The sequence below is a fragment of the Bufo bufo genome, chromosome 8 (assembly GCF_905171765.1).
Source record: "Bufo bufo chromosome 8, aBufBuf1.1, whole genome shotgun sequence".
NCBI classification, from domain to species: Eukaryota; Metazoa; Chordata; class Amphibia; order Anura; family Bufonidae; genus Bufo; species Bufo bufo.
This window is the reverse complement of record NC_053396.1, coordinates 227,132,601-227,149,945: the sequence shown is the minus strand read 5'-3', so window position 1 is coordinate 227,149,945 and position 17,345 is coordinate 227,132,601. Positions and strand designations below refer to the sequence as shown.

Here is a 17,345-nt window from a genome sequence, read left to right as displayed (position 1 = left end):
GGCTGAGCTTCAATACCAGACACAACCATGGAGAAAAGAGGCGCTGTTTCTCTAATCCTGGAGGACCCCTTTAATTTCTCAGAAACCAGTATCCCCCCCGCTATAGGTTAGACTTGGCAGATATATGGATATTTTTACTTCCCGTCAGTGCTCCCATGTAGGTGTTCATAACCGGCGGTGGTAATGATCGGCGCAGCGCTCTGCTTTACATACTGTGCTGTGAGGCGCGGAGCTGTAATCTCACAGTATACGCTGCACCGGTTCTGTTTGGGATTAAGGACGATTTCCTTAACCTGCTCACACAGGTGACGACTGCGCGGCGCCATTAAGCTTCCGTTATTACAGAGCGGTGTAACTGGATCAGCCGCCAGCGTGATGGATATCCTTTACTAACGCGTTCCGGCTTCTCCCAATCCTTACGAGAGAAGATGGAAATGGCTGCGCCTTGTACCCGGAACGCCAAATGTGGTCACATCGCCGCTCATGAGAAGACATAACGTCCGAGGAGCGAGCGGGATTAACCCCGTCCTGACCGCGGGGAAGAAGGGTTTAATGTCCGAGAATACACTATAGGTATAGGGGACTCTAACCTGTGCAACGGGGTCATGTGACATCATACAGGTAATGAGGAAGCGTGACATCGTACAGGTAATGAGGAAGCGTGACATCGTACAGGTAATGAGGAAGCGTGACATCATACACGTAATGAGGAAGCGTGACATCGTACAGGTAATGGGGAAGCGTGACATCGTACAGGTAATGGGGGAAGCGTGACATCGTACAGGTAATGAGGAAGCGTGACATCATACACGTAATGAGGAAGCGTGACATCGTACAGGTAATGGGGAAGCGTGACATCATACAGGTAATGGGGAAGCGTGACATCGTACAGGTAATGGGGAAGCGTGACATCATACAGGTAATGGGGAAGCGTGACATCATACACGTAATGAGGAAGCGTGACATCGTACAGGTAATGAGGGAGCGTGACATCGTACAGGTAATGGGGGAAGCGTGACATCGTACAGGTAATGAGGAAGCGTGACATCATACACGTAATGAGGAAGCGTGACATCGTACAGGTAATGAGGAAGCGTGACATCGTACAGGTAATGAGGGAGCGTGACATCATACAGGTAATGGGGAAGCGTGACATACAGGTAATGGGGGAAGCGTGACATCATACAGGTAATGGGGGAAGCGTGACATCATACAGGTAATGGGGGAAGCGTGACATCGTACAGGTAATGAGGAAGCGTGACATCGTACAGGTAATGGGGAAGCGTGACATCGTACAGGTAATGGGGAAGCGTGACATCGTACAGGTAATGGGGAAGCGTGACATCGTACAGGTAATGGGGAAGCGTGACATCGTTCAGGTAATGAGGAAGCGTGACATCATACAGGTAATGGAGAAGCGTGACATCGTACAGGTAATGGGGAAGCGTGACATCGTACAGGTAATGGGGGAAGCGCGACATCGTACAGGTAATGGGGAAGCGTGACATCGTACAGGTAATTCTCTAGTGCACAGTTATTATTAAAATGGAGACATCAGATATTAGAGGCAAGCGGACATTGCTAATTGCTGACTGTTTCCCTATCAGCCCATCGTCAGAGATGGATTGTCTAATATCAGCCATGCGATTATATTACACTTCCTGTAAAGACGCGCTGCACATGCAGACGAGCAGGGGCCCCAGCAATAACAGAATGGGGGCCGCTCCTAATGTACCACTGACCCTTCCTTTTCTTAGCCGGAGAGAGGCTCTTTGGCCCATTGGCCCCCTTGTGGTGAGATGCAGAAGTGCAGTACTGCGGATGTCAGGGCTGGTGTGTGCAATGATGGCGGTTACCCTGATAATGCACACATATTATGTGTAGGCTCGGGCCCCTATATACAGTGATCTCCAGCCCAGGTACGGACGCAGCCCCCTGCGGGGCTCATACATGCCGAGGAAGTCCCTGCAGGCCACGATCACACTGTACGGCGGAGGAAGAAGACTTAATGCATCGAGCAGGAAATGGAATTGTCTGGGATTTCATCCATTTGTCACAATGTTGCAGAAGTAACGACATCCCCCCCCCCCGCCATATTACACCCAACCCATACAGCGCGGCCTCTGATTTACGCCCTGGATAGAAGTGGTGCACCTTTAGCGAGCAGAGCGGCGAGGTTTGTACCTTTCCCTCCCGCTCCCCGAACATTGCGGCCATAACTCAGGGACAGAACAGCCGTCCAGAGAACACGAAAGCAGCCGCAGAAACATAACGTGTAAATGGCTCTATTCTGTGAACAGGAAAGGCTGCGCAATGCCACCGCCCCGCCGAAGTGCTATGCTCCAGTCACATCCAAAGCTGCAACGCTACTGGTTTCCTTCAGGAATCTTAGACCCAGCAGCATTCTCTGTACAGGTAGAACCTGGTGCATGGTGGGAGAAAGAAGCTATATCTCACCCAAAGCAACGCAGCAGAGCGTAAGCAAAAATCTGATGGATAACAACTTTGAATGCAGCTCTGGATGTGACTGGAGGTGTGTATTATATTGATGTTTCAAGATAACATAACTCAGTGTATTTAGGTGATGTGAGATCTCAGGCTGCTCTATGACATCACTGCACCCCCTGCTGGTGCAGGGTCTGTACTGAGCATGCCATTGTCTGATGTAGGAAGCACTACATCTACCAGAATGCAATGTATCATCATAGCACAGCGACTGGGACTAAACAATACATCTACTGCGCAGACACTGAACCAGAAGGGGCAGCACAGAGATGTTACCAGAGGATGACACAAGCAACACAAATGTGTACGCAGCTCTGGAAGTCACTGGAGTCTAAACACGATGTAAGGGAGATCGATGAAAAGTATTTTCAAAGAAATAATATCTTATGATGATTTAGACTTGAAAATGATTCTAAGCAGGGGATGCAGCTCTGGAAGTGACTACAGTAAAAAATAACATAAGTAATTACTAAGTCATAAATACAACATCATATGAAAATTTAGACTTTAAAAAGTATTCTACGCAGGGCTATTGAGTCCTACAGCTCTGGAAGTGACTAGAGTATGAAGATTATCGTAGCCGAAGATCCCTTTACAGTCAGAAATGCAATGTCTCTTCACGTGAAAATTAGGAATGTAAATGTAGCTGAGCTACTGAGAATGCAGCTCTGGAAGTGACTGGAGTATTTAAGAGGTGAAGTAATTTCAGATAAGTATCAAAGCCAAATGCAACAAAAGTCACTCATCGCTGGTTATGTATAAATGATTACACTGCAAAACGAGGTTCAAAAAGTGAAGCGCGCCTCCCGGCTCCCCGGGGACGGAGGGGTTAAGTCAACCTTCAGGGACAGAAAGGGCAGGGTGCTTTATGACAACAATCTCCCTAGAACTCATTAAAGTCTTTTCTCCTGGAGTGACATGCATTATCAGCAAAGATTAATCTGATGAGTCTTTAGGTGAGCTCCATCTAGAAAAAAAACTCCGCAATAACAGGAGCTTTGTGTCATCTGATGAAAATCAATTAGACTGGTAAGGCCAGAAGAAAAACTAACATCAGTCATCGCCAGCCCCCCGGCAGCTCGAATGATTTGTCTTCCAAGCCTGGATGATCAGGAACTGGAGTAATATCACTGGGGGAAATTAATTTATTTTCTATACTGTGGGCCCCACTCCCCTCATTGTGGAGACCAATACACAGATTACTTTTAATCAAGCTTGATATGTCATTAATACCGCCCAGAGCTTTGAAGTTTTTTTTTTTCCCTCTTAATTGACTGCAGCATTTTTCTTGTGTTCTTTGCCCAAAAATAAAGGAAGGTTAAAGGGAAAGCTCTTACTCTGAGGTCTGTGCGTCCAGCAGGAGCCCCCGCAGGGAGTGATGCAGGCAGTAGATCCCCCCGAACACCGCGCTCATCCTGCAAGAAGAAGAACAAAAATCCATTACTAATATAACACTATAGTTATAGTGTAGTTATATTACTATTATATTACTATAGTTATATTATAGTTATAATACTATTACGATTCCCATCCTATCAGGTAACAGATCCGCTGGTGTTTATTACATTGTATCCAAGAGGCAGAACGAGATACATAAGAGACCCTACAGACTACTGAAATGGTGGAAAAGTAGTAAAAAGTTACGTATCATCAGCAGAGTGTTACATTGTATCCTGCAAGATGCAACAAGTCTGACGCTGAACCTGCAAGTATAACCTAGGACCTAAGAACTGGACTGTCGCGTGCAGCGCCTGGTGCCAATACATAAACCCCCCACTCTCCCTGCACCACATCACTAAAAGTCAGTCTCCTTCCCCTCCAGTTGTTGTAAATATAGTCCCCAGTAAGTTCCCAATCAGTCTCCTTCTCCTTCTGACAGCTGTAAATATACTCACCCATAAGTCTCCATTCCCATCTGACAACTGTAGATAATATTCCCCAGAAAGTCTTCATACCCCTCTGACAACTGTAGATAATATTCCCCAGTAAGTCTCCTTACCCCTCTGACAGCTGTAAATATAGCGCCCAGTACATTCCCAGTCAGTCTACTTCTCTCTGTAGCAGCTGTAAATATAGTCCCTACTAAGTCCTCAGAAAAGAATCAGTACTTGCTCACAAGTCAGCAGTGATCATCTCAGATCTGGTGATACTGCAGAGACTTCAGGGAAAAATCTATTCTTACTGGCTGCCTGTAGTGAGCAGAGGATCAGTATTCAGAGACCTGGCTGTAGGGAAGGGGCATGAGTATGTGTGACCACCATCCCTCAGCTCCGTAGGTGGACATGCACATTGCTATACATAGTGAACACCAGGTGGAGTGATACTATGTAAGAAACTGAACACCAGGTGGAGCCATACTATGTAAGTAACAACACCAGGTGGAGCCATACTATGTAAGTAACTGAACACCAGGTGGAGCTATACTATGTAAGTAACTGAACACCAGGTGGAGCCATACTATGTAAGTAACTGAACACCAGGTGGAGCCATACTATGTAAGTAACTGAACACCAGGTGGCGCCATACTATGTAAGTAACTGAACACCAGGTGGCGCCATACTATGTAAGTAACTGAACACCAGGTGGAGCCATACTATGTAAGTAAATGAACACCAGGTGGAGCCATACTATGTAAGTAAATGAACACCAGGTGGAGCCATACTATGTAAGTAACTGAACACCAAAGGGAGCCATACTATGTAAGTAACTGAACACCAGGTGGAGCCATACTATATAAGTAACTAAACACTAGGTAAAGCCATACTATGTAAGTAACTGATCACCAGGTGGAGCCGTACTATGTAAGTAACTGAACACCAGGTGGAGCTATACTATGTAAGTAACTGAACACCAGGTGGAGCCATACTATGTAAGTAACTAAACACTAGGTAAAGCCATACTATGTAAGTAACTGATCACCAGGTGGAGCCGTACTATGTAAGTAACTGAACACCAGGTAGAGCCGTACTATGTAAGTAACTGAACACCAGGTAGAGCCATACTATGTAAGTAACTGAACACCAGGTGGCGCCATACTATGTAAGTAAATGAACACCAGGTGGAGCCATACTATGTAAGTAACTGAACACCAAAGGGAGCCATACTATGTAAGTAACTGAACACTAGGTAAAGCCATACTATGTAAGTAACTGAACACCAGGTGGAGCCATACTATGTAAGTAACTGAACACCAGGTGGAGCCATACTATGTAAGTAACTGAACAGCAGATGGATCCATACTATGTAAGTAACTGAACACCAGGGGAAGCCATACTATGTAATTAACTGAACACCAGGTGGCGCCATACTATGTAAGTAACTGAACACCAAAGGGAGCCATACTATGTAAGTAACTGAACACTAGGTAAAGCCATACTATGTAAGTAACTGAACACCAGGTGGAGCCATACTATGTAAGTAACTGAACACCAGGTGGAGCCATACTATGTAAGTAACTGAACACCAGGTGGAGCCATACTATGTAAGTAACTGAACACCAGGTGGAGCCATACTATGTAAGTAACTGAACACCAGGTGGAGCCATACTATGTAAGTAACTGAACACCAGGTGGCACCATACTATGTAAGTAACTGAACACCAGGTGGCACCATACTATGTAAGTAACTGAACACCAGGTGGAGCCATACTATGTAAGTAACTGAACACCAGGTGGCACCATACTATGTAAGTAACTGAACACCAGGTGGCACCATACTATGTAAGTAACTGAACACCAGGTGGAGCCATACTGTGTAAGTAACTGAACACCAGAAGGAGCCATACTATGTAAGTAACTGAACACCAAGTGGAGCCATACTATGTAAGTAACTGAACACCAGGTGGAGCCATACTATGTAAGTAACTGAACACCAGAGGGAGCCATACTATGTAAGTAACTGAACACCAGGGGGAGCCATACTATGTAAGTAACTGAACACCAGGTGGAGCCATACTATGTAATTAACTGAACACTAGGGGGAGCTATACTATGTAAGTAACTGAACACCAGGTGGAGCCATACTATGTAATTAACTGAACACTAGGGGGAGCCATACTATGTAAGTAACTGAACACCAGGTGGAGCCATACTATGTAAGTAACTGAACACCAGGTGGAGCCATACTATGTAAGTAACTGAACACCAGGTGGAGCCATACTATGTAAGTAACTGAACACCAGAGGGAGCCATACTATGTAAGTAACTGAACACCAGGGGGAGCCATACTATGTAAGTAACTGAACACCAGGGGGAGCCATACTATGTAAGCAACTGAACACCAGAGGGAGCCATACTATGTAAGTAACTGAACACCAGGTGGAGCCATACTATGTAATTAACTGAACACCAGGTGGAGCCATACTATGTAAGTAACTGAACACCAGGTGGAGCCATACTATGTAATTAACTGAACACCAGGTGGAGCCATACTATGTAAGTAACTGAACACTAGGGGGAGCCATACTATGTAAGTAACTGAACACCAGGGGGAGCCATACTATGCAAGTAACTAAACACCAGGGGGAGCCATACTATGTAAGTAACTGAGCAATGAGCACCAGGTGGAGCCATACTATGTAAGTAACTGAACACCAGGGGGAGCCATACTATGCAAGTAACTGAACACCAGAGGGAGCCATACTATGTAAGTAACTGGACACTAGGTGGAGCCATACTATGTAAGTAACTGGACACCAGGTGGAGCCGTACTATGTAAGTAACTGAACACCAGGGGGAGCCATACTATGCAAGTTACTGAACACCAGAGGGAGCCATACTATGTAAGTAACTGAACACCAGGGGGAGCCATACTATGCAAGTTACTGAACACCAGGGGGAGCCATACTATGCAAGTAACTAAACACCAGGGGGAGCCATACTATGTAAGTAACTGAGCAATGAGCACCAGGTGGAGCCATACTATGTAAGTAACGGAACACCAGGGGGAGCCATACTATGCAAGTAACTGAACACCAGAGGGAGCCATACTATGTAAGTAAATGTCACAACTGTTCACTAAATTGCTTGTTTTATGTATGTAAATGGAAAAAATGAATCTCTCATGCTTTCAACAATAGATATGATATTTCATTGAGGGACAACACTCTTAAACAAGCTAACAGGAGAGAATGAGCATTTCGGGGTCTATGAAAAGTTGGGTATTCCTCAAATAATGTGGAAACTCAAAAAAACATTAAAAGAAGGAGCAAGAAACCAAAATCAGATTCATATAGAAACGCGTTACTTCAGGCTCCCGGTCGTCTTGAAGACTCGTCACGTCCCCTACAAATCGTTTTTACATGTTTCCTGCCGCCCTTTCATACCGGGTACAGGCTCCACTTTACCACTTGCAGTAAATCACACCTAGTCCCGTGGGCTGACAGTCGGACCGGCTTGTGATAGTGACTGCGCTCGGCGGTGCCGATTGGCGGCTCACAGCAGGAGGTGACAAGACGCTGGAGGACGCTGCGCTGACAGCACGATGGTGTGAGGAACATGCCATGGCTATCAGGGAGGCTCCTTTGGGATAACTGGGGATACGCTGTATTTTTGGGTTCTGCTCCGTCCATTAACCCCTCACAACAGACAGTTAAAGTGATATTCCTCCCTCTAGTTAACTTGCTCCAGTCAGCAGCAATCAGTGGCGTTCTGCTGACAGACCCTGGCACGATGCACTCGGCTTCAACTTTGCCCTGCTGACATCAAATCATATTACGTCGAAATTAACAGTTGTGAAAATCCCTGTCCCGGCCGTCCCGTTCTGCGCAGCCTTTAAATGCCATTTCAGCTTCTATCAAAGCAAGAATCAGCAGTTGTAATTTTTTTAATACAGCTGCAAAACAATAGCCGCCATTAATGGCGGGGGCCCTGACAGCGCGGCACGCCGTGATTTATGAGGCTGTGTATAATTTGATTATTTTATTAATTCTGCTGATTACGGTTTCGGTTAATACGGTGAAGGTCACTCCCAGAATAAATCTTCATCACGTTTCACAGAGAACGCCGGCGATGACTTGTTTGCTTTAATTAAACACTAATGGAACAGGAAGAGAAGAGAGGCCGGGGGTCCGTCACATCTGCTGCTGCTGGGGGCTGCTGCCGGGACGATGAGTCCGGACGCCAATCACACGGCACAACCATCAGACCGGAAGACATTAAAAAATATTAAAATAACTATTTTTATCATTAGTGATGCGGGAATCGCTGGGGTCAAAATGGTTCAATCCCAGATTTCCCAGTAACAGATCTAAGATCTGAGCGGTTCTTTGCACCTCCATGCCCATCCAGTAATCCAGAACACTGGATAATCCAACACCTGCCAGGACCCATTACTGTAAATCTGAAGATGAATGGGCAGCAGTGAAATACACGACTCCCATCATCCTCTTTGACGTAAATGTGTGCGGATAATTCACACCGGAGAAGATACTGACAGCTTTCCGATGTCCGTGTAGAAGAACAGCGCTGTCTCCATCTTCTTTGGTTTGGATTATCCGTTGCTGTAGGATTTTGCACCTATCACCGTTCAGACGTGCACCCATCCACCGGTATCAGCTGGAGTGCACCCATCCACCGGTATCAGCTGGAGCGCATCCATCCACCGGTATCAGCTGGAGTGCACCCATCCACCGGTATCAGCTGGAGTGCACCCATCCACCGGTATCAGCTGGAGTGCACCCATCCACCGGTATCAGCTGGAGCGCACCCATCCACCGGTATCAGCTGGAGCGCACCCATCCACCGGTATCAGCTGGAGCGCACCCATCCACCGGTATCAGCTGGAGCGCACCCATCCACCGGTATCAGCTGGAGTGCACCCATCCACCGGTACCAGCTGGAGTGCACCCATCCACCGGTATCAGCTGGAGTGCACCCATCCACCGGTACCAGCTGGAGTGCACCCATCCACCGGTACCAGCTGGAGTGCACCCATCCACCGGTACCAGCTGGAGTGCACCCATCCACCGGTATCAGCTGGAGCGCACCCATCCACCGGTATCAGCTGGAGCGCACCCATCCACCGGTATCAGCTGGAGCGCACCCATCCACCGGTATCAGCTGGAGCGCACCCATCCACCGGTATCAGCTGGAGCGCACCCATCCACCGGTATCAGCTGGAGCGCACCCATCCACCGGTATCAGCTGGAGCGCACCCATCCACCGGTATCAGCTGGAGCGCACCCATCCACCGGTATCAGCTGGAGCGCACCCATCCACCGGTATCAGCTGGAGCGCACCCATCCACCGGTATCAGCTGGAGCGCACCCATCCACCGGTATCAGCTGGAGCGCACCCATCCACCGGTATCAGCTGGAGGGCACCCATCCACCGGTATCAGCTGGAGGGCACCCATCCACCGGTATCAGCTGGAGCGCACCCATCCACCGGTATCAGCTGGAGCGCACCCATCCACCGGTATCAGCTGGAGCGCACCCATCCACCGGTATCAGCTGGAGCGCACCCATCCACCGGTATCAGCTGGAGCGCACCCATCCACCGGTATCAGCTGGAGCGCACCCATCCACCGGTATCAGCTGGAGCGCACCCATCCACCGGTATCAGCTGGAGTGCACCCATCCACCGGTATCAGCTGGAGACAGATGCCGGAAGGGGAGACACACGGACTCTATACGTTACCACCGCAGATTATTTATAACGTCGCAGCGGCTGTGACTCTGCCCTCAGCATCCACTGACGGACAATTGTGCTGAACCTCACAAAGTCAGGAGCAGTAAAGAAACACCGGATCAGGCTGTTATACTGCATCACATCAGAGCGTCCGAGAAACCACCAACAACCCCAACTATCCATAAAAAACAGAAAGGGGAAGAAATAAATAAACATATATAAAATATAACAAATCCTTGAGCAAAACATGAAACCCAACGTTACAACCCAAATTATACCCCAGAGCTGCACTCACTATTCTGCTGGTGCAGTCACTGTGTACATACATTACTTATCCTGTACTGATCCTGAGTTACATCCTGTATTATACTCCAGAGCTGCACTCACTATTCTGCTGGTGCAGTCACTGTGTACATACATTACTTATCCTGTACTGATCCTGAGTTACATCCTGTATTATACTCCAGAGCTGCACTCACTATTCTGCTGGTGCAGTCACTGTGTACATACATTACTTATCCTGTACTGATCCTGGGTTACATCCTGTATTATACTCCAGAGCTGTACTCACTATTCTGCTGGTGCAGTCACTGTGTACATACATTATTATCCTGTACTGATCCTGAGTTACATCCTGTATTATACTCCAGAGCTGCACTCACTATTCTGCTGGTGCAGTCACTGTGTACATACATTACTTATCCTGTACTGATCCTGAGTTACATCCTGTATTATATTCCAGAGCTGCACTCACTATTCTGCTGACGCAGTCACTGTGTACATACATTACTTATCCTGTACTGATCCTGAGTTACATCCTGTATTATACTCCAGAGCTGCACTCACTATTCTGCTGGTGCAGTCACTGTGTACATACATTACTTATCCTGTACTGATCCTGAGTTACATCCTGTATTATACTCCAGAGCTGCACTCACTATTCTGCTGGTGCAGTCACTATGTACATACATTACTTATCCTGTACTGATCCTGAGTTACATCCTGTATTATACTCCAGAGCTGTACTCACTATTCTGCTGGTGCAGTCACTGTGTACATACATTACTTATCCTGTACTGATCCTGAGTTACATCCTGTATTATACTCCAGAGCTGCACTCACTATTCTGCTGGTGCAGTCACTGTGTACATACATTACTTATCCTGTACTGATCCTGAGTTACATCCTGTATTATACTCCAGAGCTGCACTCACTATTCTGCTGGCGCAGTCACTGTGTACATACATTACTTATCCTGTACTGATCCTGAGTTACATCCTGTATTATACTCCAGAGCTGCACTCACTATTCTGCTGGTACAGTCACTGTGTACATACATTACTTATCCTGTATTGATCCTGAGTTACATCCTGTATTATACTCCAGAGCTGCACTCACTATTCTGCTGGTGCAGTCACTGTGTACATACATTACTTATCCTGTACTGATCCTGAGTTACATCCTGTATTATACTCCAGAGCTGCACTCACTATTCTGCTGATGCAGTCACTGTGTACATACATTACTTATCTTGTACTGATCCTGAGTTACATCCTGTTATATAGTCCAGAGCTGCACTCACTATTCTGCTGGTGCAGTCACTGTGTACATACATTACTTATCCTGTACTGATCCTGAGTTACATCCTGTATTATACTCCAGAGCTGCACTCACTATTCTGCTGGTGCAGTCACTGTGTACATACATTACTTATCCTGTACTGATCCTGAGTTACATCCTGTATTATACTCCAGAGCTGCACTCACTATTCTGCTGGCGCAGTCACTGTGTACATACATTACTTATCCTGTACTGATCCTGAGTTACATCCTGTATTATACTCCAGAGCTGCACTCACTATTCTGCTGGTACAGTCACTGTGTACATACATTACTTATCCTGTATTGATCCTGAGTTACATCCTGTATTATACTCCAGAGCTGCACTCACTATTCTGCTGGTGCAGTCACTGTGTACATACATTACTTATCCTGTACTGATCCGGAGTTACATCCTGTATTATACTCCAGAGCTGCACTCACTATTCTGCTGGTGCAGTCACTGTGTACATACATTACTTATCCTGTACTGATCCTGAGTTACATCCTGTATTATACTCCAGAGCTGCACTCACTATTCTGCAGTTTTTTTACTGGAAACAGTCAGTAAGGCCGTGGACAGACCCCTCCTAACAGTGTAGCTGAGCTCCTAGAGGGGGTCCGGATGGTTTTTTCCTACACAGGATAATTGTGCAGCATTGGTGTAAAGATGGTATTTCCCAGAATGCAAATAATCAAAATAAACGCTTTGCAGACACTGAACAGGCAGGGGGTGCAGGTAGGTTTTCAGCTCTGAAGCAGCAAAATCTATACATTTAAGGCTACTTTCACACTGCTGTTTCTGGGTCTGCCTGTGGGATCTGTTTCAGGGATCTCACAAGCGGCCCAAAACGGATCAGTTTAGCCCCAATGCATTCTGAATGGATAAGGATCCGCTCAGAATGCGTCAGTTTGCCTCCGATCAGCCTCCATTCCGCTCTGGAGGCCGCCTGCAGCGTTTTGGTGTCCGCCTGATGATGGGGAGGCAAACGGATCCGTCCTGACACACAATGTAAGTCAACGTGGACGGATCCGTTTGACGTTGACACAATATGGTGCAGTTGAAAACGAATCCGTCCCCCATCAACTTTCAATGTTAGTCAGGACGGATCCCATCGTTTGCATTATGGTGCGGATCCGTCTGTCCAGATACCAGACGGATCCGCTCCTAACGCAGGTGTAAAAGTAGCCTAAGTAAAAACTGAACTTGTGGGTGTAAATGTCTTTTTGGAGAGGACAGCGCGCACACCGCACAGTCCCCGCACCCCGCTGGTCCGCGCCCAGTGATTGTCGCCCCCTGGATGTTCGGAGAGCAGCGGCGCCTTTACAATTTAAGGGCCTTAAAAAGTGAAGTTAAAAACTCCTGACTGTACGAAGCTTCGTCAGAACGTGCGGTGCGCCCCCGACCCTCCCAGGAGCTGCTGAGACGGTAGGTAGACGCAGTGGTGAGAGGTAAGTAGCCCTGTGTCAGTGCGGGCAGGTTACAGGAGATGACAATGACTTTTTCTGCGGCGCGAGCACCAAGGGCACAGACGCTTTATTAACGGTAATGCTCAATGATCTGTGAATAACCGGCAAAGAAAATGAAGATTATTGAGTTACTTTCAGCCTCTCTCCATCCATCACGGCGGAGCAGATGATAGATCGGCCTCCGGGCGCATCCTCTGCTGAGGAGACAAACTCCGCTCTGCTGGACGCCTGCCGCCCTGTAATCCGGCAGCGGTCTAGGGGAACCCTGAATCATCTTATCTGCCTCTTCTAGCATACAAATTCCTAATCAACCTAAGACCTCTGCTTGTCGTCAGTGAATAGAAACATCCTTGTTTACACCTAGAGGATGACAACCCATCCTGACCCAATACGTCACACAGCTCAGGCTTCGCTACAATTGTATCCAATCCACAGCAGCACAAGGCTCCCTCCTGACGTTACAATGTATCGGTCTGGAGAACGAGCCCTCATACGGGGGATAGCATTACAGCCTTGGGGCTCATGCACACGGCCGTTGCCTAGCAAACAGCGGGTCTGCAATAAACGGGCACCCGCTGAGCGCATCACGGATGTGGACCCATTCGAGATCTGGGAGATGCGGTGCCGAACGGAGGCACGAATCAGAAGCCCGCAGAAGCACTACGTGGGTTTTCTTTCCGCGCCTCTGAGCATTACTTTCTTGTGGTGCGGACAGTCGAATGCGGATTGCAGACCCCATTCAAGTGATGTCAAGTCAACAGTCGGTGCCTGTGCATTGCGGTCCGCAGCACGGGCCCGGCCAGCACACGTTCATGTGTAAAGAAGGAAGATCCAATTCACTGACAGCAAGCAGAGCTCCTGAAAAGGATGAGGAAATAGAGCAGCAGCACAGTCTTTGTGAATCTGTACGGTGACCTGAAGGTCCAAAAAATGTTAATAAATACAATTTCATATCGGACGGCAGAGACGCGCCGGACCCTGAACATCTGTGAGGACTACACGGACGGACGCCAAGTCCATAAACCCGGCGAGGTCTCCTCCATCAGGAATGAGCAGCTGCGGCGCGGAGGGTAAAGGTTGCAGCGGCGCGTGTGGCTGTGTTTACGATCAGCGGAGGATGTGACTTCCAAATGTCTTTGGCTCTTCCCATAAATATGTATGCGCGCCATATATAACAGCAGCCTTGATGAGAAGACGCGAGGAACCGGCCGCCAGAATCGCTTAAGAGCTTTACATTAAAATGGAATGTAGGATGGCGGCAAGAAATCACCCGCAAAACGACACCTGATTCTGATAAGCTGCAGATAACGGCGGGGAGGATGATGAATGGGCGCGGCGCGCGCCACTTTACTATACATACTAAACAATGGGAGGGAAATATCCTTCATTACTGCGCCGCGATAAAACGCTCACAAGTGTCACATTTGGGACTTAGAAATATAATTTTGAGGGGATACGAGAGCCGGGGGGACCTGGTTAATGGCGGGAGCAGCGGCCCGCCCCTCGCGCTATTTACTAGTTTCACCTCACAGTGATGGACGGATTCGACTTTTAATCAGACGGGAGATAAAATGGAAAAATAACCCGTGAGAGCGGCGAGGACGGCACCGCGGCCAGAGGACGCCCAGGAGGGTGCACGAGGCGGCGGCTGCATCTACATACGAGGCCGAGATATTCTGGTCCTGCACTTATCATTGGATGCAGCTCTGGAGGTGACTGGAGAAGGCACTGAAGCTGCGAGACCTCCCGCACATTCAGAGCGCGCAGTTATAATCCGCCAGGCGTAAAAAGCGCAAACTAGTGATTGTAGAAAACACCACATCGATCAGAATGCAGCAGAGTTCAATGTGCGCGGGGAGTTCTGCTAAGTACAAGGTCAGCGCTGAGGCGTCTTGTGGGGTAAGGTGCAAACAGTGGAAAGCAATGAGGGGTCAAGACTTGCAGTTTGGGAGACAAAAGGAACAAGGAAAAATTGTGCCTACAGCTCTAGAGGTGACTGGAGCATAAGACACAGTGTAATGGGGGATCAGTACAGAACATTAAACCAGCAGATCTAAAAGAGGTTGTCAAAGATGAGATAAACATGGCTGCGCTCCTCCACAAAGCTCCCCCGGCAGTGTCACCGGGCGCTCTCTGGTACTCGACGGCAGAACTACAATACTCTTTACAGCCTGTGGACAAGGGTGGCGCTGTTTTGGGGGAGGAAAAAGAGCAGGAGGAGCTGAGCAGTGACGGGTTCTCTTTATATATAATCTGCTCAGCTCCACCTGCTCTATAACATGCTGAATAGTGAGTGCAGCTCTGGAGTATAATACAGGATGTTACTCAGGATTAGTTCAGGACAAGTAATGTATGTACACAGTGACTGCACCAGCAGAATAGTGAGTGCAGCTCTGGAGTATAATACAGGATGTAACTCAGGATCAGTACAGGATAAGTAATGTATGTACACAGTGACTGCACCAGCAGAATAGTGAGTGCAGCTCTGGAGTATAATACAGGATGTAACTCAGGATCAGTACAGGATAAGTAATGTATGTACACAGTGACTGCACCAGCAGAATAGTGAGTGCAGCTCTGGAGTATAATACAGGATGTAACTCAGGATCAGTACAGGATAAGTAATGTATGTACACAGTGACTGCACCAGCAGAATAGTGAGTACAGCTCTGGAGTATAATACAGGATGTAACTCAGGATCAGTACAGGATAAGTAATGTATGTACACAGTGACTGCATCAGCACAATAGTGAGTGCAGCTCTGGAGTATAATACAGGATGTAACTCAGGATCAGTACAGGATAAGTAATGTATGTACACAGTGACTCCACCAGCAGAATAGTGAGTGCAGCTCTGGAGTATAATACAGGATGTAACTCAGGATCACTACAGGATAAGTAATATATGTACACAGTGACTGCACCAGCAGAATAGTGAGTGCAGCTCTGCAGTATAATACAGGATGTAACTCAGGATCAGTACAGGATAAGTAATGTATGTACACAGTGACTGCACCAGCAGAATAGTGAGTGCAGCTCTGCAGTATAATACAGGATGTAACTCAGGATCAGTACAGGATAAGTAATGTATGTATACAGTGACTGCACCAGCAGAATAGTGAGTGCAGCTCTGGAGTATAATACAGGATGTAACTCAGGATCAGTACAGGATAAGTAATGTATGTACACAGTGACTGCACCAGCAGAATAGTGAGTGCAGCTCTGGGGTATAATACAGGATGTAACTCAGGATCAGTACGGGATAAGTAATGTATGTACACAGTGACTGCACCAGCAGAATAGTGAGTGCAGCTCTGGAGTATAATACAGGATGTAACTCAGGATCACTACAGGATAAGTAATGTATGTACACAGTGACTGCACCAGCAGAATAGTGAGTGCAGCTCTGGAGTATAATACAGGATGTAACTCAGGATCACTACAGGATAAGTAATGTATGTACACAGTGACTGCACCAGCAGAATAGTGAGTGCAGCTCTGGAGTATAATACAGGATGTAACTCAGGATCAGTACAGGATAAGTAATGTATGTACATAGTGACTCCACCAGCAGAATAGTGAGTGCAGCTCTGGAGTATAATACAGGATGTAACTCAGGATAGGACAGGATAAGTAATGTATGTACACAGTGACTGCACCAGCAGAATAGTGAGTGCAGCTCTGGAGTATAATGCAGGATGTAACTCAGGATCAGTACAGGATAAGTAATGTATGTACACAGTGACTGCACCAGCAGAATAGTGAGTGTAGCTCTGGAGTATAATACAGGATGTAACTCAGGATCAGTACAGGATAAGTAATGTATGTACACAGTGACTCCACCAGCAGAATAGTGAGTGCAGCTCTGGAGTATAATACAGGATGTAACTCAGAATCAGTAATGTATGTACACAGTGACTGCTCTGGCAGAATAGTGAGTGCAGCTCTGGGGTATAATACAGGATGTAACTCAGGATCAGTAATGTATGTACACAGTGACTCCACCAGCAGAATAGTGAGTGCAGCTCTGGAGTATAATACAGGATGTAACTCAGAATCAGTAATGTATGTACACAGTGACTGCTCTGGCAGAATAGTGAGTGCAGCTCTGGAGTATAATACAGGATGTAACTCAGGATCAGTAC

The 17,345-nt window shown here is 47.2% G+C and overlaps 1 protein-coding gene across 1 annotated transcript in view; it reads right to left on the bottom strand.

The window, feature by feature from the left end:
* Positions 1-17,345, bottom strand: part of CHM (CHM Rab escort protein) — an 81,425-nt gene that overhangs the window by 20,039 nt on the left and 44,041 nt on the right. Inside the window, exon 9 of the mRNA XM_040442438.1 lies at positions 3,843-3,920. Coding sequence (XP_040298372.1) covers positions 3,843-3,920 — 78 coding nt within the window. The remainder of the gene's footprint in view (positions 1-3,842; positions 3,921-17,345) is intronic.